Source organism: Morchella sextelata (assembly GCF_020137385.1).
Source record: "Morchella sextelata strain SCLS chromosome Unknown scls_22, whole genome shotgun sequence".
Classification (NCBI taxonomy): domain Eukaryota; kingdom Fungi; phylum Ascomycota; class Pezizomycetes; order Pezizales; family Morchellaceae; genus Morchella; species Morchella sextelata.
In genome coordinates, this window is record NW_025408637.1 from 814441 (window position 1) to 838764 (window position 24324).

A 24324-nucleotide genomic window follows, 5' to 3' on the forward strand; every position below is an offset into this window, starting at 1 on the left:
ACCTTTGAGTCCATACCTACACAGCTTCAAGCATGTGGTGGAAGTGAGGAGTGGGTATCTTTAACAGCCAGAATCGATTCGACGACAACAAAGTTAGTGTTTGACTCCCACTTTATTGGATTGACTCCTCTTCAGGGGAGCAATGGTGATTATCAAGTTGAGTAATACATCCCGTCCGAGATTGATTTACATATGAAAATCCCCATTAACCGTTTCACTGGTATCGTTGTTAGTCTTGTTTTCGTTACCGGTCTTGCCGGTCATGCGTTCGGATCGTGGAAAGCGAGGGGTGAACACACGATGTGGGTGAGGGACTTTCTTGTTAACGACCTTGAATACCGGCAGCCCGGAAAGACGCGCGTTCTTACCTACGGATATGATACAAGATTGCTTGCGTCGAGCTCAACTGCAGGAATTGACGAATTTGCGTGTAGTCTGCTAGACGCGGTAAAAAATGCTAGGAGATTTCGTAATGTATTTAGACTCCGGAGGTGTGTCTTAGAGGGTTAAGCTCAAATCCTTGTTCAGGAACAAGTACGGCCAATTATATTTGTGGCGCATAGTCTGGGGGGTCTTGTAGTCAAAAAAGTAAGTAGATACAGTCCGTTCTAGTTATTCACAGTCCCGCTGATTGGGGAAGGAAAGGCTCTGCTACAGGCTTCAACCGGCACTGAGAGAGACAGGGGCGTATCTCGCTCGGTGCATGCTTGTTTCTTTCTTGGGGTGCCACATAGAGGCATGAATAATGAACAACTGAAGTACATGGTGAAGGGGCAGCCTAACGAGGCTCTTATATCAGATCTTGGCATCGGTTCACAGTTTCTCAAAGACCTCGAGAGGTCATTCAACGAGACATTCACACTAGATTCCCTACGCGTTTTTTCAATATATGAGACTAGCTTATCTGCAACGGTTCGGGTACGATAATTCTGGTGCCATGATTGTGATCTGTTGCTAACTTTAATAAAGCGGAGTCCAACCGGCATATGGGGCAGAACAGGCCCAAAGGTGGAGATGGTCACCAAGGAGTCTGCATTAGACTGGTTAGACGATGACAGAAGACATACTCGGATACCAAGAAACGTCGATCACTCGACACTCGCGAAGTTCACGAGTAATGCCGATCATGATTATGAAGTCCTCCGCTGCCATATCTTGGAATGCGTTGAAGAGGCTGTAGAAGAAATGTCAAAAAGACTTTCAGAAGTTAATGATATTTTTGCCGATTGTTATTACGATGGTATACCTACTGGCCCTTTGGTGCTAGGATATCATATTGCCGAGCTCTCAAACACCTGCGCCTCCGGTATCAGCTCTGATGTTGCTAGCCTTGCAAGCCTTATTTGCCTTAGATTGGTTGTTGACTCGCTCAGGAGCAGTCAATGTGAAGTTTCAATATTTCAGAAAGAAGTTAATGGAGATGAAGTACCGGTTAATCGTCTATCGAGTGTGGAGTTCACCTACAGCAAAACAATGGAAATTGAATGTTCGACGCACAGAAAAATCGATGTTGGGCTTCCGCCTCACGTGAGAACACAAGTTAATTCTCGAGATGTGAGGAAGTGGCCTCAGAGGCTCGGGAGGACCGTATCGTTTTTTCGCCGATCTCTCAAATTTTCGCTTAATGCGAAGACCAGACTCCTCAATACTATTCTACAAGCCAAGGAGGCATCACTAGACATCTCCAGGCATTCTGTCCCAAGATCTATCCGATGGTATCTAGTAGGGAAGAAGGAAAGACTTACTAGTACTCACATAAGCGCCCTGCGTAAGACCGTTCGCAGGGGGGTGGTCTAAAGTACATGGAGCATGAGGCTAACAGGAACAGAGAGATGGCGCAATTTATTGGAATCAAAATCAATCACTCGCACACATTCCTCTGGTCATTCGTTTTACTTGTCCTAGACGATTTCGGTTTCTGTGGTTATCACTGGATACATTGGTTCTCACTATCATGGTTTCGCTGGTCCCGACCCCGGAGGTGGACTGTCGCCAGGCCCGTTATAAATGGAAGGTCTGAAGTCTGGCCTCAAATCACCGACAGTCCTTGGAGTGCAACATGTCGAAGTGAAGCAAAATTACTCGGAGTGTCGTTTTATGAATGGTGAATGTATATTAGTAAACATCGTAATGGTGGTAGCTATTCTACAGGGTTTGGGGGTAAGGAAATACGCGTTATATAAGGCTTAAATAAGGGTTAAATAACGGTTTTTGGTAGTATAAGGCTTATTTATCTTTCAAGTCTCCAGTAATAAACTCTGGCAGGACCTGGCCGAGAAAGGAGGAATCTCATGCACCCTAGCTCTAGATCTGCCTCCTACTTATTCCCAAGGTTTCCAGTGGTTCGGCGGTTAGGTGGTTGAAACCGTTTTAACTGAACCATTTAAGTTAGCAGTTGGTACGGTTCTTATCATTTATAATACATGGTTTGAACGGTTTAGAAATCTTCAAAACCAGTTATACCGACAGTTTAGACAGTTTACACGACTCCTGTTCGTGAGCTTGAACACCCCAGTTCCTAAGCTCGAACATCCTGTTCGAGAACATGAACACCTATTTTGCGGACCCTTACCACGGTAGATGTGCCAAGACATAGAACCACGGTTTAGACGGTTAAACCGGTTCAAACTGTCAAGATAAACAGTCGGTACAGTTAGTACGGTTTGACTTCCCCGAGTTAGTGGGCGGTGCGGTTTTGTCGTGTACCAGAACTGGTTCCTACCGTTGGAAACCCTGCCTATTCCACTCCTAATCGGATGTGCCGAAACCTTCTGCCGGCCGACGTGGTGTAGGATATCCATTCAGCAACTTTATCGTTGGTTCATCAGTAGAGCGATTTATGAATTCCTGCCGGGAGTGGATATAAAATTGATGGCCGGGGGGGTACATAAACAGAACTGGATTGATATGATCACATCGTCGTTCGAGAAACACCTCATTATATTATGCATCTCATTATAGACCTTTCCTACAAGATGTGATAGCAAGTCATATAAGCTGTTATCAACATGCGGTGGAGATGCGTGGATACGCTTAGGAGCCGATATCTCGGTGATAAAGAAGACTCTATACCGAGAAACACATTTTGACAGATAAGGTGTCCACTTCTCATTGAAATAAGTTGAGAGACTGGTGAGAGGTGGAAATCTCAATTATATCGTGACTAGATATTCTGTTCTCTCGGTTACGAGCCCGGGTTTTCTCTCATTATTAGGATTAGGGAGGGCTACCTGCTGATTTGTGGGTGCGGAATCAGGTAAAGGGTAAAGTGAAATGTGCGAGTTGTAAACTATTATGAGTCCGATACAATAGCTAGGTCTTATATAGCTTATATTTGCTCGTTGACTAATAGGTCAGAAGTCGTTCCAACGAAACCTCCACACAGAATTCCGACATTCTAATTAGCGCGTGAGTATCGGCATATGCAGGCACAGCTGCATGTATATGCAGGAACATTCATGCACTCGCCTACAAGCTTAGGAAATGGAAAGTACAGATAAGAAAGGCAATGATTATCTGCGCCCTTCTGAAATATAAATAATCCTTGTATTTAGTAACGGTATTTTCTGGCTCATATGGTGCTCTAATAATTACTTTTTTTTTTTTTTTTTTTTGTTTATTCCATATATGAAGTTCCTCCGTTTGAGAGCATTTCCATTTCGCAGGATACTGTATCAGCAGATCCAGCCATGGCCGGAAGAAATCTACCGTTTCGGATGTTCCTAAATAGTTGGGCCATATATGGACTTCCAGTATGGCGTAAGGAAAGAAATTCACGAATAAGATGTTTTCATTATTGCGATTTCCAGGCGAACAGCTCCAGAGTCCAGACCTGTGGCAGTAGCTCAATTGGGACGATATTTCTGATATCAAATAATGCTTTCAGGAATTAACAACAAACCCAGTGATTGTAATACTGGACGCATAAATTCGCTAGCATCAATTGACAATATTGAGTATACAATCCAGTTTGTCTTACATAACCGCTCATATACTCATGAGTAGGGCTTGGTGAAATATTGATTATGCTCGACAGGATCACGCATGCCAAACAAATAAGCCTGTAATTGGGTTGAGGATAATCTCCCGAGGTAAGATCATCTGGGGAGATCTCTTGGCTATCGATAAATCCTTGAATGTCGAAAGGTTTGTTAACGGCATGCTGGAAATCCACATATTCCCTGGCGGTGTGGGAACTTCTTAAATTGTTGTTTGCTTCCCGCAAGGGCTGAGCGTTCCGAGCGGCGACCCGTCGTATATAAATCTCCCCAAAATGGCTAATGTTGCATACAGACTGGGTCATGTCTTCGTCCTATGCTGAGATAGATTGTGCTGTTGGATTCCTAGGCATGTGCAAGCTGCTGGTGGATTCCCGGTCTTCGTCTAGTTTCCTAAAGATTGTGAGTTGGCGGGTTTAAAGCTCGATGTCGACCTCACCTTTCTTCATCTCCTTTCCTTTCCGCACAAGACCCCTTTCCCCCGCCTCCATCTTCGTGGAAAGGGAAGGGATGACATACCCTCCGCGCGGAGTTAAATAACTAGTCTCCCGCGTATGGCGAACAAAAGCGAGAGATTTCACTCGGTCAAGCTCAAATCTACCCCCAAAGAACATGGAAAGTGAACCTCCCTCTACCGGCTTTCCCCCGGTCCAAGACACTCCCGGAGCCACATGTCAGACGCACCCCTAACACCAGCCCACAGCTTCTAATAGTCTATGCGTCTCGTGGTCCGGACTACTCACCACTGGTCCTATTCCGCTGTTAACGGCCGGTCTAGTCCGCTATAAAACTAGGCTAGAATACACTGCGCTAGTCTCTAGACCATGAAATTGGTAGTTTGAAACCCCTGGTACTGGTACCAATATTTACCCAGAACCTTGAGAAAGGTCTCACGCCGTGGCGGAGAAGTGTTTAAACCTTCCTCCGGAGGCGGACAAACAGTACATGGGCGATGTCGTGGTTCTGGCTACTCTGACCATGGCCACTTATTCCGTGGGCTGCATCAGTTTGCCTTCTGTTCCTGAGGATCAGGCCTGTGTTACCCGATTGTGATCTACACTTCGGCCCGAGGAAGCTCTGGCTCTCACCTACCGTCCGCCGGAAACTAAGTAGCTGCCCGCCCATGGAGAATAAAAAGCCAGAGGGTTATATCCCGACCAGGTTTCAAGAAAAGGGCTTGCAGAGGACCTGACCGTTACGTTAGCCCCATCTTTGCTGGTGCGGCGAAACCTATTGCAATTCCATGACCGGCCGGGTCTGGCTGGAATTATCGGAGAGATGGAATTGGAGGTGTTGGTTATCAAACCAGAGGTTTTGTTCCCTCCGAACGCCGGAGGTTTGGTAGGGATGGAAATTTTGAGAGGGTGAGGCTGAGATGGGTTTCTCTGTGCCTATCTCTACTGAATCTACGTACTTGTGTCGCTCCGCCCCTGGGCACGATTATGATCCGCCATTAGCCGTGCAGGAGAGCAAGAGGCCGGAAATATTTCCATCGATCATGTCGGAACATTCCGCCCTGGTTTTTGGTCTGGCTGGGTGGGGAAGCATAATTTCTTTCCGTATATTGCCGCGTCGTTCGGACGACCGTGGTGGGGCGGTGAAAGGTTTTGTAGTCCAACTTAAATCTCTAGCCGGGGGTTCCGGTCTCTGATCATAACGCTGGCGTACATAAATGTGGCGTGCTCCCTTTAATCGAGACAGAGTCAAGATGAGTTAGTACGTTAGTTAGTCCATCTCCCTGCGGTGATCTGGTGTAATAAAATGTCGTGCTTCCTTTAATCGAGACAGAGTCAAGATGCAATTAGTAGATTCGTGAGTCCATCTCCTTGCGGCGGCCCGTACCCCAGCAATCCCCATTCTCGCGGTTTACTAAATCACCACCGTGACCTCCGAATGGATGGCGGTGATCCGTATGAATGAAATTCCGCTGTTACAATGAAGGAAAGAGTTGTGTGGTGATCCGGGTATAATAGCTGGTGCGCTTCCTTTAATCGAGACAGAGTCAAGATGCAATTAGTACGTCCGTTAGTACATCCCCTTGCGGTGATCCGGGTAGGGTGGTGGTGCGGGTATAATAAATGTCGTGCTTCCTTTAATCGAGACATGGCCAAGATGAGTTAGTACGTTAGTTAGTTCCTGTCCTTGCGTTGGCCCGGGTATGATAAATGTCGTGCTTCCTTTAATCGAGACGTAGTCAAGATGCATTAGTAGCTTCGCTAGTACTTCTCCTCCGCGCACCATGATCATGTGCGTAGGTAGCTATTCGGTATCCATCTGCGGGCCTTCCACCACCTGATGACCTTCCACCACTTGCCGGACTACATCCATCGGCGGCGGTAAACCAGGTGCCTCGTGCTATGAGCGCTTGTGATTTGTTTTTTTTAGATTATTATTTTATGTACCCGGACACATGCACCGATGGAGGGAGAACACATAACCTCGTCGCATGAGCGGCGGACATACCGCCCTCGGGGCTGCGGGCCTCGCGAGGGGGCGGCTTGTGTTTTTTGTTTTTGCTTTTTTGGTATTGAAGCACCCCGGACCCCCACCCACCGACGGAAGGCAGGACAGGACAGGTGCCCATCGCATGGGGCGGGGAGCGGACATACAGACCTCGGGGCGGCTTGTGTGTGTTTTTTTTTTTTTTTTTTTTTTTTTTTTTTGAATTTGTACATATTTATGCACCCCCGCCGACCGTCTACTGGGCTAGCTGCCGCAGTCGGTTGGACTGGGAGCTGTAGCGGTTGGTATACAGCGTCTTGATCGATCAAGGCGCGAGGAAAGCGCGGAGAAAAAAAATGTATTCCGTACATACATTCCCCCACTCGCACCTCCCAGAATCAACATGTGCTGCACGGCGGACATAAACGCCTCGGGTGGGTAGTGGGGCGGCTTGTGTTTTGGTATTTATGCACCCCGGCCCGCGGTGTGTTTGTTGGCTGGCTGCTGGACGAAGTTGATTGCGCTGCGCTGGGGGATGTTAGTGTAATGATATGCCTTGGTCGATCATACAAGGAGGAGCAAAAAGAGTATTCCAGAAAACAAACACTTGGCTTACATTACATGCCCCGTGCCAGAAATGAGAGAGAAAAAAAAGAAACAAGAATTCTAAAAAAAATCTTGCAAACGGTTATTGTTTATGGTTTGCGAAAGTTTTCCCCCGCGAAAAAAGGGTCTACAAGCGGGGGGGGGAGAGAGGGGCGGGAGGCGCCTTATATCGCTGCTGCCAGAATCATTTTGCGGGCGCCAAGCCCCCACCCTCACGCAGCATTCTATGGACAAGGAAAGGGGGAAAAAAAAAAAAAAAAAAGAAAGAAAAAGACGTATGTATGTATGTATGTATAGCGTCGGGAAAACGCCAAGAGGGGCGGGGCTCGGCGCTTTGAGGCGGGTTCATTGGGAATGGTACCCGCAGGGGGAGGGGTGGGTTTTGGTAGTCAGGGTCTCTTCCGGTCTGGGCGGGGCGGGACGGTGGAGCGCACGGGGAATAGACAGCCAGTAGTGCGCTCATTGGGGGACCTGGGGGGAGCGGGGGGGGGGTGATTGTGCTGGAAGCGAGGAGGAGGGAGGTATTTGGGGCAGGCCTAGGGAGAGTGGACGAGGGGGAATATCCCCCCCCCCCTGAGGTAAAGGCGAAGGAGGATGAGATGCGGTAGGAACAAACGTGGGTGGAAGAACGAAAAAGTCGGCGGTGGGGTGGCAGGTGCACGAGCTGCGGAGATGTCAAGAACACTGGAGAAAGCGCCGAGGAGGCTGGGGATGGATGACGTGGCGATGGCTTGGGGGGGGGGGAGGCAGAGGGATGGCGGTCGGGCTAGGGGGGGGATCTAGTTGTGTTTTAAAGGGGTTCCATCGAATAGATTTCTGCAGTTATGAGAAGATGGGGGAGAAAAGAACTGTAAATGCGCGAATGGAATGGGGATGCTGAAAAGGAGCGCGAGACAAAGGAGTGAAGAAACTACATATGTCATTGGCTCGCAACTCTGGCTGCTCTCTGAGAATGCACGATATGCGGGGGGTGGGCAGAGTTATTATGAATACTTACATATGTGTTAAAACACGTTTCAATGGCGACGTGGTGGTCGGACTCAGTTGAGCATACATGTATGTATTATTTTCGGAGAGCCTATATGTAAATTACACCGCGGCACCCCCATCCTTGCTCACACCATCACCACTCTCATCTTAAGCATCCGGTAATCTTGCACTACCGCACTGTCGAGTTCGGAGATATTGAGAACTCGATCAATAGTGTGGGACAGCATAATTCAATGAAGTGCATATATCCGGGTGTGCCAAGACATGGCAAAGTCTCCCGGCAGACTCTCTTGGCAATATCTCTTGGCAGATTGACAGGGATGGCCTTTTTTCAGGCCCGCCGGCTATCACAAACCCGCATCCTACTACATTTCATTTCCAGACTCTCCCGCTGTTCACCAAGGTGTGTGTGCCCCGCCCCGCCCCCCCCGAATGCCCTCGCCGTCCATTGCTCACCGCATCCTGCAGCCACACCCAACGCCCTCCTCACCCTGTCGCTCCGTCCGACCAATGTCGCCCCCGCCCCCATCCACCCTCGAGGACGTTCTAGACCACTACACAATCCGCTCCACCCTCTTCTCCCTCCTCGACCCCCTCTCGCTGATCCGTCTCCAGCGGTGCTCCCGCAAACTGCACAGCCACGCACCCGAGATGCACAAAACCCAATGGAACCTCCCCCGCTTCCTCACCCGCTGGGTCCGCGACCCCGCGGCCTTCCGCCGCCAGATGGCCGCCAACGACGCCATCCTCGCTGGCTCGGCCGCGCTGCAGTTCTTCGACCGCACCCACTACCCGGACAGCGACCTCGACGTCCTCTTCACGGGCGCCGGCAACAACGGCCCCGAGGCCACCAAATGCTACGCCAAGCTCGCGTCCGTGGCAGCGCACCTCGTCGCGGCGGAGGGCTACACGCCGCACGCACCGCCCGGCATCGACTGGGCGCGCGCGACCGGCAAAGAGCTGTTCGGCAGCCTCGCACGCCGCCGCCGCCGCGACAGCCCAGCGGCGCACCGCGAGATCTCGGGGACATATCCGCTGCTGTTCGACGTGTTTGAGTTCCGCAAGGGGCCGCGGCGCGTGCAGCTCGTCATGTATGAGCGCTCGGCGCTGGAGAGCGTGCTGACGGCCCATTCGACGGTGGTCATGAATTTCGTGGGCTGGGATTGCGCGTATAGCCTGTTTCCGGCGTACACGTTTGGCAGCAGACAGAGCCTGGTTAATCGTGTGCCGGATGCGGGGACGGCGAAGGTTATGAGCAAGTGGCGGGGACGCGGGTTCGCGTTTGGGTGGAAGAAGGTGGTGGGGGATGGACTGGGTCCGGAGAATGACGTGCGACCCCCCCCCCCCCCCCCTTCCTCCCCGCGGGCCCTTTCTAACAAAGGAGACATAGGCCGAGTTCCAAGCGCCGACAATGGATCCGTTCCGCCGCGTGCGCTCCCTGGCGGACCGCCACTGCTGGCGGCTCGAGCTGGATACGGCGGGGCTGGAGGATGTGAGTGCGCAGACGGTCTCGCGGGATATGGTGTTTGGGACGGTGTGTGATTACTTTAGCGGGCGGGATCCGTTTGGTTACCCCGGGGCGTGTGTGAGCTTTCGATTCTTTCGGTATGATTCCCCGGTTGAGCGCCCGGAGGGTGTGGCGGGTGTTGTGGGCGGCGGTGTGTAGGGTGGCTGGGTAGTGAGGTCGGGGGCGGTGGTGGATCGGTGGGTGGGCGGGGTGCGGGTGGAGGTGCGAGTGAAGGTGGTTTCTCGGTAGTTTTGCATGTACTGTCTCTTGGGCGCCGCCTGTAAGACCCGCTGATACGGCCACACCCACCTCGAGCTTGGTCTAGACAATGCAAGCCTGTCTGCTACTCGCAGTGCTCCCGGGCCCAAAAGTGGTGCAAAAACGCGGAGTTATTGCTAGGCGGGCGCACTAGAAAGAAAGGCTGTCAGTGGCCCTATACGTATTGACCGAGCCCTGGTTCTGAATCCCGTGGTGAACGCTCGACCAACTCTACAAAACACGTATACCCTGAACCCACCCACCGCTGGTAATGATGGACATAGAGCCCGATGTCAACGGGCCTGCTGAACGCGCACATTACTCATAACACAAACCCCGCGACCCGCTACAACCCCGCGTGCATTCTAACAGCCCCAGCTAGTGGCGGCAATGACTGCACCCTCTGGCATGATGGCGCAGATGGAGATGTCCTGTCTGCTATGGGGCTAGTCCGGTGGTGCGTCGGTGTCAGTGCCCCCTACAAGAGAATCCCACTTGCTGTTACCAGTGTTCGTCGGTGGGGTATTCCTGTACATTCGTCAACGCCAATCGAAACAAGCGGGCGTGGAAACTGATATCCACCGACCCCGGCCGGCCCTCGGGGCGGAGTAATGTATGGTTTGGCGTCTGGCAGTACCAGGATGATATATCAACCGAGACAGTGATATTGAAGGCAGCCCACGTGCGAAGGGTGGTTTAGTGTACTTTAATCTCCCATCCACTCGGCGTACAGGAGAAAGCACTGTGCCGGCGCGCAACTACGTCGCGGAACTCGACGTCTTTAGTGATACAAGTAGTAAATCTCGCGAGCATATCACCGGGGTTTCCAACGGTACAAACCGGTTCAAAATGAAGGCGAAACTGTACCAACTGCTAAAATTAGTACGGTCAAACCGTGCCAGCTGAACCAACTACTTGAACTTGAGAGTTTGAGCCGGTTTAACCGATAAACCGTGGTTCCATGTCTTGACAGCTGAACATGCGCATGATGAGTGTGCAAGCTCCTGCAGGAACCTGGGTGGTCGAGCTCAGGAACCTGGGTCTTCCAGCTGACGGAAGCATGACGTTCGATCTCACGAACAGGCCTTGTATAAACCGTTTAAAGCGCCGGTATAGCCGGTTTTAAAGATTCGTGAAACGTTTAACCGTTTTATTCAAGGAGGCAAAAAAAACCCTACCAACTACTTGAACGGTTGAGTACAAACGGTTTTAAAACCACATAACCGGCACAACCACGGGAAACACTGACTAGATGTTTTCTACAGGTAATAAATCGCTCACGCGCATACCACCACGGGTAGAGATGCCCAATCACCGCCTGTAATCAACACACCAAAGTGCGTCCCAGCCACCACGATCTCGCTCCCTCATCCTGGTGCAAGTCACGGTAGATGACTTGACGATGGTAGCGGAAGATGCTGTGCGATCTAGCATGGTCGGGGGCGAGTTATTGGTTACTGTGTAGTGCGGAGTGATTTTTATCGCTACTAGTCCGTCAATATATTGATATGGGACGACGGGACCGAGAATTTAGTGGATTGGTAGAGATACATAACTGCTGTGTAAGTATATTTTGCCTTTCACTTCGAATTTCATTGGTCTATCTTGCAGCTTGTATTGACGCAGCCCCATCATGCCTCGGCGCGCTCCGCTCCTGCCTGATCCGTCGTAGTGTTTAATTCGCACCATCTTTGGCGTCCTCGGGATCTCGAGATGTTCTGGTCCCCCCGGTCCATCCCGCTACGGGAGCAAGTAAAATCAATCGTGATGACGCTGGTAAATGACAGTAAATGAATCTCTGAGTCAAATACAGTAGCAAAAAAAAAACAAAACGGGGTGATATCACTACGGTAGAACAGCGCTACGGCATTAATTTGGGTGGATGCCGTATTTGAGGGCATGCAGGGATTGTATTTGATTTGGATTGAGAAATGCCCGCATTCCTACGACATTTACTTCACTGACCCAAATTCCTATGCTATATGACTAGCCTGAATGCATGAATGAATACATGCAACACTTGACTGTAGTTACACTCGGGTTTTGCTTACATATCTCCATTGAGGCATCTCAACTTTCCATTAAACCACCACCAAGATTCCGAACACAATAGCTCAATTCATCAACAGATCTATAACTGCATCTCCCTCATCAATGGGTTCCAAAGATCTAGGGAATACTTTTGAAAAAATAATTTTTTTAATTCTATGTGCCCTTATTTTATACTGGTCTGATAGGGTATCTGACTAGGTGTAGGAGTACGGACTACCAAACCGCATGGCCGCCTCACCTCCGCAAGGTAAGTTATTGATCGATCAGTTAATCAGTTAGGCATTTAAAGCATAGGTTAGACATTTAAAGGCACAGGTTAGCAGTCTTGCAAATGCCGCTTTACAACAGCATTCTTAACAATGCGACATTCTTTGAGAATGCCGCAGTGCTGCCATATCACTTCAGTAGTAATTTCACCCCGATTTTTGCTACTGTATGTCCCCTTTTTTTTTACACATTAGCTGACCTAGTCTTGAAAGGGATTTTCTAGGCGATCACTTATGTATTGTTTGCCCAAGAACAGCAAAGATTATTGCTGGCAGCGAGAGTTGAACCCAGAAGCTCCAGAAACCATTGATAGACTATATCACTTACGGAAAATAATACACAATTATTATGGACTTATGCAGAGAGCAGAGATAACCCGAAAATGGTGGTAATGTACACACAAATTGTATTTTAATGTACAGAGAATGTTGCTTTAAGGTGTCACGAAAGGACACTCGGTAAATACATTGTAAATGAATCACTTGTCTCATTTACAAACGACGTTACCGGTAAATGAATCAATTGATTCATTTACTCAACTCGCCTTGGGGAGTAATGCATCAATTGATTGCTTTTCATTTCTAGTAGAGTCCTGGTCTTCCTCTTTATAGGTGACCGCTGTTGTAACACGAGCTCCGTAAAGGATTACTACTAGGTGTTTTACGTGATGAAATTGTATAGGATGATGTACAAGTCTACACGATGTGGTGGTGGGTGATGGCACCGTGATTTTGACGAACGTTTGGCTTGCACCGTCTGTGAATATGTTTTGGTGGGTGATGGCACCGTGATTTTGACGAACGTTTGGCTTGCACCGTCTGTGAATATGTTTGGTGTTATTGGTTGGAAGGAGACGATACCACTCATTTGATTCCTGCTCCTGCTCTTCCGTTTCCTTGGACGGCTACCGCTTCTCAGTAGCTCGATGACTTCTGCAGTCTTTATCTTCCGTCCGCTGATTTGTGATGGTGGAGATGACACTTTGTCGATAGGGTTCCTTTTGATCTTATGTGAAGTGTTTTGAAGCTAACGAATCACGTCGGGGTCACCACGTGGTTGGCTGCTCACAGTGTTCTGATTCCTCCTTCGATCATATACAAGCAGGAAGCATGATGATGATCTATTCTAGGAGGTTGGTCTGACTAGTTATGACATGCTGATCCTGCTGCGTTACAACTAGGCTAGTGTCTGCTTTAATCAGTGCCAAGACTGATTACATAAACTAGACAAGCATTCTTTGGATGACCTGTTGTCAATAACGGAGCTATATCGTCACCGTTGAGATCGGAAGAAAAACTCCCCTGGCTCTCCGAGGGTGGCGTAGACCTTCACAACCTGCGGTGTATCGGTCTTTGACAGACGTCTCCGGCTGCAGGCAAATATCGCAACGACAATTATCGTGACACACCGAAATGCCACCGTTGCAACCTCGAATTGTAGGGAAGATTTGTCGCTCGCTACTAGAGCGGGCCCCTGGACGTCTTTAAACGTTGCCCATGCTTTCGTGATTTGCAGGGCACCTTTAATCATGGTCACCACCTTCAAACTTATAGATTAATAGATAAGTTGCACCAGGGGCTGTCTTATTGAGGGTGTCTGCCCGGGTCAGGAACTACCCAGTGGCGCAACATAATCCCGGCTGAGATGCCAGGAAGATTGCCCGGGCACCCCTCGGGTGAAGAATTCCTGGATTTTCTACCCCGCAAAGCTACTGCGGAAACTTCGAAGACCAGTGACCTCTTGTCTTTTGGTAATAAACCTCACTCCTATACTCATAGTTAGTAACAACCTTGGCCATGAGATTCGTTAAATAAACTTACGGAGTATATGCAAGTGGGGCTTCCATACGAGATCAGAGGGTGCCGTCTTAAGGTTTCTGCCGAAGGCGGGAAACTCCTCAATAGTAACGAGGGTAGAACGCCGTAACCAGGCGGCCTTTTGTAACCGCCATCTACTAAGAGTTTCCAAAATAATGTGAGTCAAGAAATCTTTCAAAACGCCAAAAGGCCGCACCACGGGGAGAACGTTATAATACCTGCTACTTTGTGCATCACTTGTCGATCCGCCCTGACGAGCGGGACGAGGCACCAGATATTCTGGGCTTTGTTGGCTTCTCAACGCTATCCATCAGGTTTTGCTGATGTTGTACTGAGCGTTTGTAACCCATTGGTGAGAGGGTAAACATCTCGTGGCCTCTGTGGGTTACGATACCTGTACGGCAACGGTTATCTGGGTGAATCATTATTTGTTAGAATACTGATGTTACATCTGGGGCGCTAATGAATTTCATACCGCTGATTTTCGCAAAGATATCTTCTTGACGCGGTAGCGGGTATGCGTCTCTGGGGACTAGCTCGTTGAGCATACGCATGTCGATTACGGGATTTCTTTGCCCTTGTGTCTTACGACGAAGACTTGAATGCTGTAGGGTGAAGGTCTGTCTATTCTGGCCATGCGGCCTTGCGGTACGTTTCGCTACACCGATGGAATGGTGATGATGGATGTTGAAACCCAGCGTGGGAAGTGGCTGAAGTGAGGTAGAGGATTGCCATAATCCCGGGTGTTCCTCCAGGGGTACGGACCCCATGGAACGAGCACGAGGTCTTCTCATAGGACAAGAGATTCAAAGGGGAAGCACCCAAGATAGTCTTGAAGGGTGAAGGATTGGCAGAAGGAATGGTCGTGGATGCGAGTGCGATGTTGATGATGGATGATGAAGAGGAAGAGGAGGGGAAGGAGGGGCTTAAATACGTTTCCGAGACATGGTTGTGGACAGGTGGTATGGGGTGTTGGTGCGGAGTACGTTGCAGGTCCGTGGTATCGCCAGGGGTGCTGTGGGGTGCAGGGGAGGGGAGCCGCGTGGCTTTTGAACAGAGCTGCGGCATGTATGATATTTCTCAGGGCACCGTGTCGATTACAGTGGGTGTTCTCGCTTATCGAATGCACGAAGGTGCGGATAAACGATCTTTGCACGATTCAATACAACTGTGTCCTTGCCTCTCCTCCGCAGGCACCGTGGGGGACAGGTGCACCACGTCTCCAAGAACACCACCCAACCAGGCCCTAGACGCCCATATCTGTCTTTGCATTCCCACCCTCACATCCTAAGTTAAAACCTCACCTGTAATCAGTTTTGTGGGATACATGTCGCCGTGGGACTTGGCGCAGGGTTAGGGTTTCCAATGAACTACGAATACCACAAATGTCACGCTACGAAAGGACATAGTAATTACATCGTGTCCCCTTCGTTGTTCAAAGTTCTGGGCCAGTTCCGTTTAGACTTCCGGTAATGCTTTAGACAGCGAAATAAGAACGAGTGTTGTCTTGTCCACTTAGACCAGTGTAAGACACCCCCAGAGGACACATCGAGCATATGCATCCACAAACCCATACCAACAAACTCCAACAAAGGCTTCCGAGTACTTAGACACCGTTCAAATGGGTCCCGCAATTGTGGTCTCATCCTCTTTATCGATATATAACCGCCATCTCCCAGAACCCCCCACACTGCCTACTCACCACCATCCCCACTCCACCACTTCAACAGCAAAAATGCGTCCCAACACCCACAAGCCCACAAAAGTCGCAAAAAGGCAGTACCAGGACCTAGACATCACCGCCCCCGGCCCCGCCCCCGCCCCACCCCACCCCCCACGCCACAAGCTCCCGCGCCCGACATGCAAAAAAGACACGCCCGAGTCCATCACATGCAGCGACCAAGCCACCGACAACACAGACAGCTCGGACACCACAACCCGGCAGGAGATTGACCCCGACGACAACAACGACGAGAATAACACAGAGTTCGACTGCAGCATGATCGAAGACGACACAGAAGCCCCCAAAGATCATGAAGATAGTTGCGCAGAACTTTCCGCCGCCATTGCAGCTGTAGAGTGCGACATGACGTTCAGCAGCGTCTTGAATTCATGCACAAGTCGCAGCTCGGATGCCGAGCAGATCGATGGTCTCTGGGGGTGGGACGCAACAAGGGGTAGCTACTACATTGGTGATGCGGAGACAAAACCGCCGACGGAGGGGGCGAACGTCGTCGGCGAAGGGGGGGGGACCGACAAGCTGCATCTGCTGGGGGATGCTATGGCCCTGGTAGCTGAAGCTGAGGCAAGCGCGGCTGCCGATTTAGGTGGGTCGGTTTCGCACCCGCAGCTCCCAGCAGCCACCGGTGACGGGTTACCGACGCTCGCTACACCCGCCGTCCGCCCTCTCGGTGAGGTTAAACGGTCGTTTCGTGATGTATATCGCAAGCTACGGCAGAATGAACGGAGGATTAAAAGGGTGCAGCGGAAGTTACGTATGGTACGTTCACCTCTACACTATATGTTATGTTGGATATGATGCTGACGTATCATTAGTACACGGCGGAGATGCAGTACTTAAAGAGTAAGAGGATGCGGATTTGGAGGCTGTTATGATTTCTGGTTTCGAGGTGGTGAGTGTTACATAGATATTACACTGTGTAGTATATTTCTTCGGGTGGTATGCAAGTGTCTGTACAAAAAAAGGGGCGACACAGATCAGCAAAGCTATAGCTAGAGAGGAAGAGTAGAGAGAAAGAGGATAATACACTATTTTAATCTTAACTCACTACTCCCTCCACCACGGTCAACAAAAGAATAATAATACATACCACCACCACCAGCATGACCACCAGAAATACCGTTAAACCGCGACGTAGCAAGTACAAAATCACACCGCACCCACAACCAGCAATATGTGTATCAGTAGTCCAAGACCCCTAGCACACACTTACACAAGATCACATACTGTACCATACTCTCCGGATTGCATATACATAACGAAACAATCAGCCAAATCAGCCAAATCAACCCCCGGGGGTGCATCACAAACTATCACTCGCACACCATCCTTCCTCTTCCCTCCCCTTCCCCATCCCCATCCATCCCCTCACCCCTCCATAACACACTCAGTCCACAGGGTGTCGGTATCGTGCTAATGGGTCGATGTTCCGGGCGAGAAGGGAACGTTCCCACTGTTCCCAGGGCCCAGGGGGGTGTGGCCTTGACGTTACCTGTGCGTGTCATCGTAAAGCAAGTATACGCCAAGGATATTATATAACAGATTTGAGATATATGTACTCTGGCAGCTCTCTTTGCTTCTTCTGGCCTGGTCTCCGGAGGAAACATCTCTTCTCGTTAGACTGATGGAAGAAGCACCTGTAATCTGTAGCTCACAGAAAGTGCTCAACCTGTGATCCTGGGTGCGTTAAAATGACACCTTCCTTCCAGACAACAAGTCCAAAGCGAGCCAGATCCATCCACAACACTCCTTCCATCCCACATTCTCTCTCCCTCCCACTTACACTCCCACTCGCTTCATCATGAACACCTGCCCCCACCGTTCCGTCTCCCTCGTCGAGCTCCGCAACCTGAGCCCAATACCCTTCCGCCTCTCCCTCGATGCCACCATCTCCAACTCGCTATCGTCGCTCGACTACCGACTCTATCGAAAGTCACATCTCATCATCTCACCCATACCTTTCAAACTTTCCTTTCAACGTTCGACCGACCCGAAGCCGCTCTCCCCGGAGGAGATCACATCACCGATCTCGGATGAGCCAGGATCCCTACCAGCACCTCCCTATCGCCTATCTCTCGGTGGTTCCTTGCCGCGGTTGGAGATCGAATCTATAAAACATCAACTAATTTCCCTCTCTCCAGCCAACCTGCCGGAAGAACAAAAGACCAACTCTTCCGACAACCCCAGAACTATCACGTCCGCTGTCCGCCATCCGCCGATCTCGCTGGCAGCCAGTCCACCCCGCGGATCCAAGCGAAAGGCTACCGACCATCAACTCCCGCCACCCCACGGCCCAACAGATACCGACGCAACCGCCCCCTCCGGTCGCAAGCGTAAGCGGCGAAGACAGAATCGCCGCCGCCGGGGACCTAAGGAACCCTCTCCCGCAATCAGCGACGACAGCATAGACCGGCAAGTGATGACCGCCGCCACCGCGGAAGAGATGGATGCAGCAGCCGAGATGTGGGTCCAGAAGACGATGCGAAAGCTTGGGTATCCGGAGTTACTGAACGCCGGTGATAGTAGTTGCCCATAGCGGTATCATACCGAGTGGGCGTGGGGGTGATTTACATTCTTTCTTGCTCAGACATGGGATCTTCATGCGTGCTTCATGCTGTTCTTGCTGCTCATGTTTAGTGCGCTTCATGCGGGGATGTTTATATTGATAGTACAATACACGATCGACTTCACTTCAATACAGAGCACATGACTGACAGTCTCTCACGCTTCGATGCCATTGCACCATAACGCTTGGAGCTTTTTGGACTACATCACCGGTGTTCCCCCTCCCTCCCACAAGCCAATACTGATCACGGTATATTCCCCTCAACTACACCGGCCCAGGGCCCGAAGCACACAAACCACCGGCACCCCCGCCCCCATCAGCCCATTACCACGCCACCACTCGGTGCCCTCACCGCCTTCCATAATCCATCCGAGCCCAGCCCAACCCCACCCGCACTCAGAACCAACGCCCCCTCCCATCTCCCGCTAAGCTTTGAACCACACCGGCCCTACCGCAGAAATCCCACCACCACAGCTACACCCCCCACCTTCCGCCCCTTAATATGCAGCGGCGCGGCGAGCCACCTCCCCTCCCACGCCCCCCGCGCAAAAACCTAGCGACAACAGACCGCTGATATGATATCCTCAACACACGCCGTCCTTGGACCTCCGAGTGACAGCGCACGATCCCGCCGCCCATCCCCGACGCGGTTTCGGGGGTGTGCAGACGAACGGCGACAGAAGTGCGGCGTTTTGTGTGCGACACATCCAACTCCCGGTCTCAATCTCTTACGGCGGGGGAGTCGTAGCTACGACGCCCCCCCCGGCCCTCCCCACAACCCCCACTCAACAACCTTCGCCCCAAACCCCCACGCACACCGCCACCCCCGCGCTAAAGCCACCTCCTAGCCGCTCCACCCGCCCGCATCAGCACTACCACCACCAGCCCACGCCGCCAAAACTACAGTTAATACCTACTTTATAAGTAAGCTACGGGCATAAGACGACTCTGGAGGAGAGAGGCTATACAAATTTGGAACAAAGCTACCTTCGTCCCGACTCCCGACTATTACACAAAGTTCCGCTATCACTAAGTGGATAACCTAACCCCTCCAAACCCGATATCAAAACACATTAATTGAAGACCTGCAATGCCGCTTAACCGGAAACGCACCACTCCCAGCAACTCCGGATTTTGAGAACAAATAGATCTACGACCACAAAAGAATAAATACTTATGCTGGTGCCATACCACCTCGAACTGCGCCGACCAGAGATACCCGCACTGAACATCACACAGACCGAGTGATGCTCGATGACGCACCCCCCGCTTCCATATTTACGGGGAATATATATACTCCATAGTACGATGGACCACCCCACATCCCCTCTCGTCTAGCTCAAAGATAGATGGGAGAAACTAGCAAAGTACTTTTGAAATCATGCCCGATATCCCCAGTGACTTATCGAACAGATCTAGTGAGACCTTACCTCCAAACACCGGATGAGAAACGAGAAGAAATACAGCGCACTCAAAGTGAGTTTAGTATCCAAAGCCGCTGCGTCAACAGTATGGTTGACATCGGAAGTTAACGAAGGATTAAAAGCAACACAACTTGCACCGACTCCTTCGATCGGGCCGTCAATTCCGCCGCAGGATTGAAAGAAACACCGCGCCGGGTGTGAATATGGCATCAATAATATTGTGTCGATTGCTGATAAAACACGGACTAGAACGACAAACTAGCACGACATGAAAACCACGAACCACAAAAGCCAAGCACCATCGCGGTACCACCACCGGACCCACCACCCCCCCCCCCCCCACCCTCCCGCGTATCCCAAAATACTCTGCCTTCCGTCCACCACCACCGCGCTCCACCCCGCTCCACCCGCCAGCCACATTCACAACCAGATCTCTCCACCGCTTCCACCACCGCCCCACTCAAAATCTCAATGACGGTTTTTCCGACGGCGAAGTCTCTGTAGAGGCGAAGAAACACAAGGAACTGGCATCCCTTGGCTATGGATGTGCCGCTTGGTATCTACTGGGGTACGTTCGCGGTGGTGGAGAAGCCTAGGAGGGCTAGGAGAAGGAGAAGGGATAGGTGGTACATTGTTGGCTGGTTGGCCGGCTTGTTAGTCGTTTGAGAAATGGAGTTTTGAGTTTTATGTTTAACGAAAGAGGGGGGGGGGGGGGGATGCTGCATACGGCTTCTGCTTCCAAATATCGGGGTAGAGGCCATGCCTCGCAGTGCGGTAGTGGAGCATCGGGAAGTTTATTTGGCAGGTGCGGGACGGCTCGGGAGTGGCGCTGTAGGGAGCATACCATGCAGCGCAGGGATCATAGTGTCGGAACATTAACTTTCCGACCACTCTCCATTTCCTACGGTGGCCTCCGATACGTGATATTGGGGTTGGGACTCTGGTTTACGGACATCTGGGTCAGAATAAAGTCTAATCCACATGCCGGAGGCTAACGAAACCTTATCTGTCGCATGCTCACGGATTAGAATCCGACTGCTCCCGATCCCCAGACTTCCGAGACGTCGGAGTAATCACAGTAGACGCCCCAGCAGCAAGATACCCTCAGAATTCTCACCGCACAACCTCATTCGCAGGTATAAGTTCAGTCCGGATGCCACTCAGAGGGGGTGGTGCAAGTAACCGGGGGTGCATCATGAGCTATCACTCGGGTACCTTTCCCGTGGGATGTCTGCATCTTTTTTTCTTCCCTTGGTTTAATTCATTAATTGTATGCAGACCTTAGTCTAGGGATGTCTGGATTATCCACAAATATATTTAGTTTAGTACCGTATCCCGAGTGCGATCTTAGCAAGTCACTACTCAATTCTGGGTGTAGAAAGGAACAGTTTTAAACCTTGTACCAGGTGAGGTAGATGTCGCACCAGAAGGCTTATAAAGATATCATATTACAAGTAGCTACGTCGCGTACTAGTAAGAAGGATTAAGATATACGTCGTAGGGTAGTAGATCATAATCCCATCTTATTCCAGTCCAGCTAGCCGCCAGTTTTCACCCGCCCCACATTCCTTTACAAATTCGCTAATGAGAGGCTAGTCTCCCAGGGCCTTTCCGAAGACTGGCCATTACGGAGGATTCAGCCACGGCGGAATTTTCCATCATGGCGTATCTTCCAATATGGCCTACAACAGCCACCGCGCCGCCGCGGAGACCGACCGTGAAGCGGGGATCAACACGAGCATCACTCGGCTGTTTCTCGGAGGACCACCAAAAATATGGTTTCCGCGGGTGTTACAGGAATTACGAGCACTGCCCTAAGTCGAGGAAACAGGAAGAATAGTGAGTGAGGGGTGGTGATGCGGGTATGGTCGGGTAGCGGAAGAACAAGCATAGAAAGGTACCGAGGGGTGTGGGAGCACCGGGTGCAACAACACCAGTATTAGGCTATTGTGAGAACACGCTTACTATTGGGTGTCTCACCCGGAACGGAATAGAAGCGGGGTTAATGGCTGCAGGCCATTCTACTTAAGGAAGTAGCTCTAGGACAATGGTATGATACAGCTCGGTTACTGGCAATTGCAGGGTTCATGGTTACGTGTTAGAATTAGAATGGAGGAACGGGACTGTGCGGGTGCGCTTTTCTATCGGGGCTATCTTCAGGTTGATTGTCTTATTCTATTATCGTGGTATTAGTAGTATTAGAAAGCGAGCCTTGGCATAGGTTCCAACATGTATAAATAGGGTAGGATTCTGCTTCGTCTTAGTGGCATCATCAGTCACTCAGCGAGCGGAATCCGGTTTACAATATTACAAGTTTAAGAGCTACAGAATTATCGCTTAGCATTGGCATTTCCCCAAACACTATATTGTTCCTTATCCACTACGCTATTATTTTACCGATCGCATATTATCAACGTCCCGATAAGACAACTACTTGCTTAGACCAATACTTGGGAGTATTTTGTGTGGCGGATAGTCACCGTGCGCTCAAGTAAAAGAATAAGAAAGTAGTCTATTAGAAGGGCTCTTTGATACCTTATGCATCCCCGAGTAGCAACAGCAGCTATCAACAACTTTATTTGCACTACCTCCTTTATCGTTCGTGGAGGCAGTGCCGAACATCTCTATTGCGGATACCTCGAGTACGCCGGGTTTTTTATCGAAACAGGCACTACTTGCACGTTCGAAGAACACGACCCGGAGATCCTCAACTACCCTGAACTCTTCCCCATCAAAGTCACCCTTAGACAGCAATCCTACGGATTAGCTCACTCCGTCCCTTGGTTCGTCGTTCAACCCTGGTGTAGAAGACAGCCACAGCTCAGGATCGAGCAACTTAGCGATGTCAAGGGGTCATCAGCAACGACCGGAGGAAGACTACAACATGGAGAGTTCAATCACAGTGAGAGATCGAGGTATAGTCGAGACCCAGGCGAGGCAGCGCCACAGGAGGGATCTGGACATGCCAATCAGCGACCTCTTCAGATCGACTCAGCCGGCCGAATCCTATGGCCAACCCCGCTCACGCAGGCAAGGGGACTATCGAGACTATTCCCCGTACAAAACGCCAATCAGAGAGAGGTCTTCTATTCCGAGGCCCTCGGTCCCCAGGGTAACGGACGAGGACGAAGACACGGATATGGACGTAGAGGAACGCCGTATCGAGCACCCCTTTGGAGAGATTATCGGGCAAGAAATCGAACGGAGAGGAGCCCCAGTGGTTCAGCAGCTGAGTCGCGGACTTGGAGACCTCACGGTGAGCATCCAAGACCTCCCTATAATCAGGGACATCACTCGTCAGCACTCCGCGCAGCTCGCCCAGCAGCACGCAGAGCAGACCGAACTCATCCGCGAGTTGCAGATGAAGTTCGGCCAGGACCAAGAGGAACGGGAGCGCCGCGAAAGGATCATCCTCGCGCAAGTGTGGGCAGAGACAGCCACAACCACCGCGAATCTCGGCCAAGTCTTGGAACAGATCGTCACCACTACAGAGGCGCCAACGGGAGAAAGAACTCTCGCACCGTCCTCGCGCCACCGCAGGTGATGCACCCAAAAAGGCCAACATTCCCTTCTCCGGAAAAGCCGATCAAGACGTAAGACTCTGGATCGACCAGATGGAGATCCTAATCAGTCTCCAGAAGAAGGTCCAATGGGATAACGGCACTAAGATCATGTGGGCCTCCCTCGAGTTCACCGGTAGTGCGGCGAACTTTTGGCGGAATTTTACGGAGAGGTTAGCCTTGGACAGCAGCATCAGAACCTGGGAACGGTTCAAGCAAGAACTCCGTACCCAATATTGCAACCGCACAAGTCAGGAACAGGCCAAGCAAAAAATGGATAAACTCCGGCAGACTGGCCCAATCGACGACTATATCAATGAAATGCAGAACCTAGAATGGGACGCACGAGTTGGACCAGTTGTCATGAGATCCATGATCCTAACAGGAATAAACTCCTCGCTGGAACAACGGCTATCCAATGCGATTGAGGAACCTGGAGATTTTGTGGACTGGTTAACCTGGGTACGAAAAGTCGGACGCAAGGACCACGAGGTGAAGGCTCGGAAAGAGATCCTGCGAGGTAAAGATACTGTCAAACCTCGCGACGAAAAAACGGAACGGCGAAAATCGCGCAACAATGCAAATCCTCGGAAAACTTTCCCCGCATCAGCCAATAACTCTAAGGCCTCGGATGACTTAGGTGTCACCAAGGAAGAGAAGGAAAAATGGCAGAAGGAAGGAAAATGTTTCCGTTGTGGTAGAGATAACCACTTCGTGAAGGATTGCGTGGCGACGAGCAAGGTCAGGTTAACAAACCTGAAGAGGAGAGAGCCTCCTTCCGGGAGAAAGGACCACGGAAGGGAAGGTGATAAGAAACGGAAATTGGGGCCACAAAATGAGGCATTTAGGGCAAGGATTACGAATTTGGAGAACTAAAATTGATTGGGTATTTCTATGTTTTACGGTTGTTTATTCTATGTTGTGTTATGAGGTTTTTTTTTTTTGTTTGGTTTTTACAAGGGATCGGGTTATGTTATGTTCTATCGGTTGTTATTTTGCGCAATTTAATTCTCTTTACACATACTCTGAGAAGCGGGGTCACACCCCGAAACACCTGACGCATAAGTGTTGTACTATGGCCTTCATCGACGCTTGA

At 50.6% G+C, this 24324-nt stretch overlaps 7 protein-coding genes across 7 annotated transcripts; 6 read left to right on the forward strand and 1 right to left on the reverse strand.

The window, feature by feature from the left end:
- Positions 1-738: 738 nt before the first annotated feature.
- H6S33_007120 (uncharacterized protein) lies at positions 739-1797 on the forward strand (the record flags this gene model as incomplete). Its single annotated transcript, XM_044838467.1, has 2 exons — positions 739-918; positions 970-1797. 2 exons carry the CDS (start codon positions 739-741, stop codon positions 1795-1797), a joined length of 1008 nt encoding a protein of 335 aa, XP_044689284.1.
- A 6671-nt stretch (positions 1798-8468) lies between these two features.
- Positions 8469-9702, forward strand: H6S33_007121 (uncharacterized protein; the record flags this gene model as incomplete). The annotated part of the gene is made up of 2 exons (XM_044838468.1): positions 8469-9365; positions 9427-9702. 2 exons carry the CDS (start codon positions 8469-8471, stop codon positions 9700-9702), a joined length of 1173 nt encoding a protein of 390 aa, XP_044689285.1.
- Positions 9703-11514: 1812 nt separating this feature from the next.
- Positions 11515-12405, forward strand: H6S33_007122 (uncharacterized protein; the record flags this gene model as incomplete). Its single annotated transcript, XM_044838469.1, has 4 exons — positions 11515-11587; positions 12058-12100; positions 12163-12260; positions 12344-12405. The coding sequence occupies 4 exons, from the start codon at positions 11515-11517 to the stop codon at positions 12403-12405; spliced, it is 276 nt and encodes a 91-aa protein (XP_044689286.1).
- Positions 12406-13815: 1410 nt separating this feature from the next.
- Positions 13816-14491, reverse strand: H6S33_007123 (uncharacterized protein; the record flags this gene model as incomplete). Its single annotated transcript, XM_044838470.1, has 4 exons — positions 13816-13886; positions 13941-14074; positions 14175-14349; positions 14413-14491. 4 exons carry the CDS (start codon positions 14489-14491, stop codon positions 13816-13818), a joined length of 459 nt encoding a protein of 152 aa, XP_044689287.1.
- Positions 14492-15672: 1181 nt separating this feature from the next.
- On the forward strand, positions 15673-16553 carry H6S33_007124 (uncharacterized protein; the record flags this gene model as incomplete). The annotated part of the gene is made up of 2 exons (XM_044838471.1): positions 15673-16437; positions 16494-16553. 2 exons carry the CDS (start codon positions 15673-15675, stop codon positions 16551-16553), a joined length of 825 nt encoding a protein of 274 aa, XP_044689288.1.
- Positions 16554-17479: 926 nt separating this feature from the next.
- Positions 17480-18214, forward strand: H6S33_007125 (uncharacterized protein; the record flags this gene model as incomplete). The annotated part of the gene is made up of 1 exon (XM_044838472.1): positions 17480-18214. One exon carries the CDS (start codon positions 17480-17482, stop codon positions 18212-18214), a length of 735 nt encoding a protein of 244 aa, XP_044689289.1.
- A 4296-nt stretch (positions 18215-22510) lies between these two features.
- On the forward strand, positions 22511-24104 carry H6S33_007126 (uncharacterized protein; the record flags this gene model as incomplete). The annotated part of the gene is made up of 2 exons (XM_044838473.1): positions 22511-23208; positions 23267-24104. 2 exons carry the CDS (start codon positions 22511-22513, stop codon positions 24102-24104), a joined length of 1536 nt encoding a protein of 511 aa, XP_044689290.1.
- Between the last annotated feature and the right edge of the window lie 220 nt (positions 24105-24324).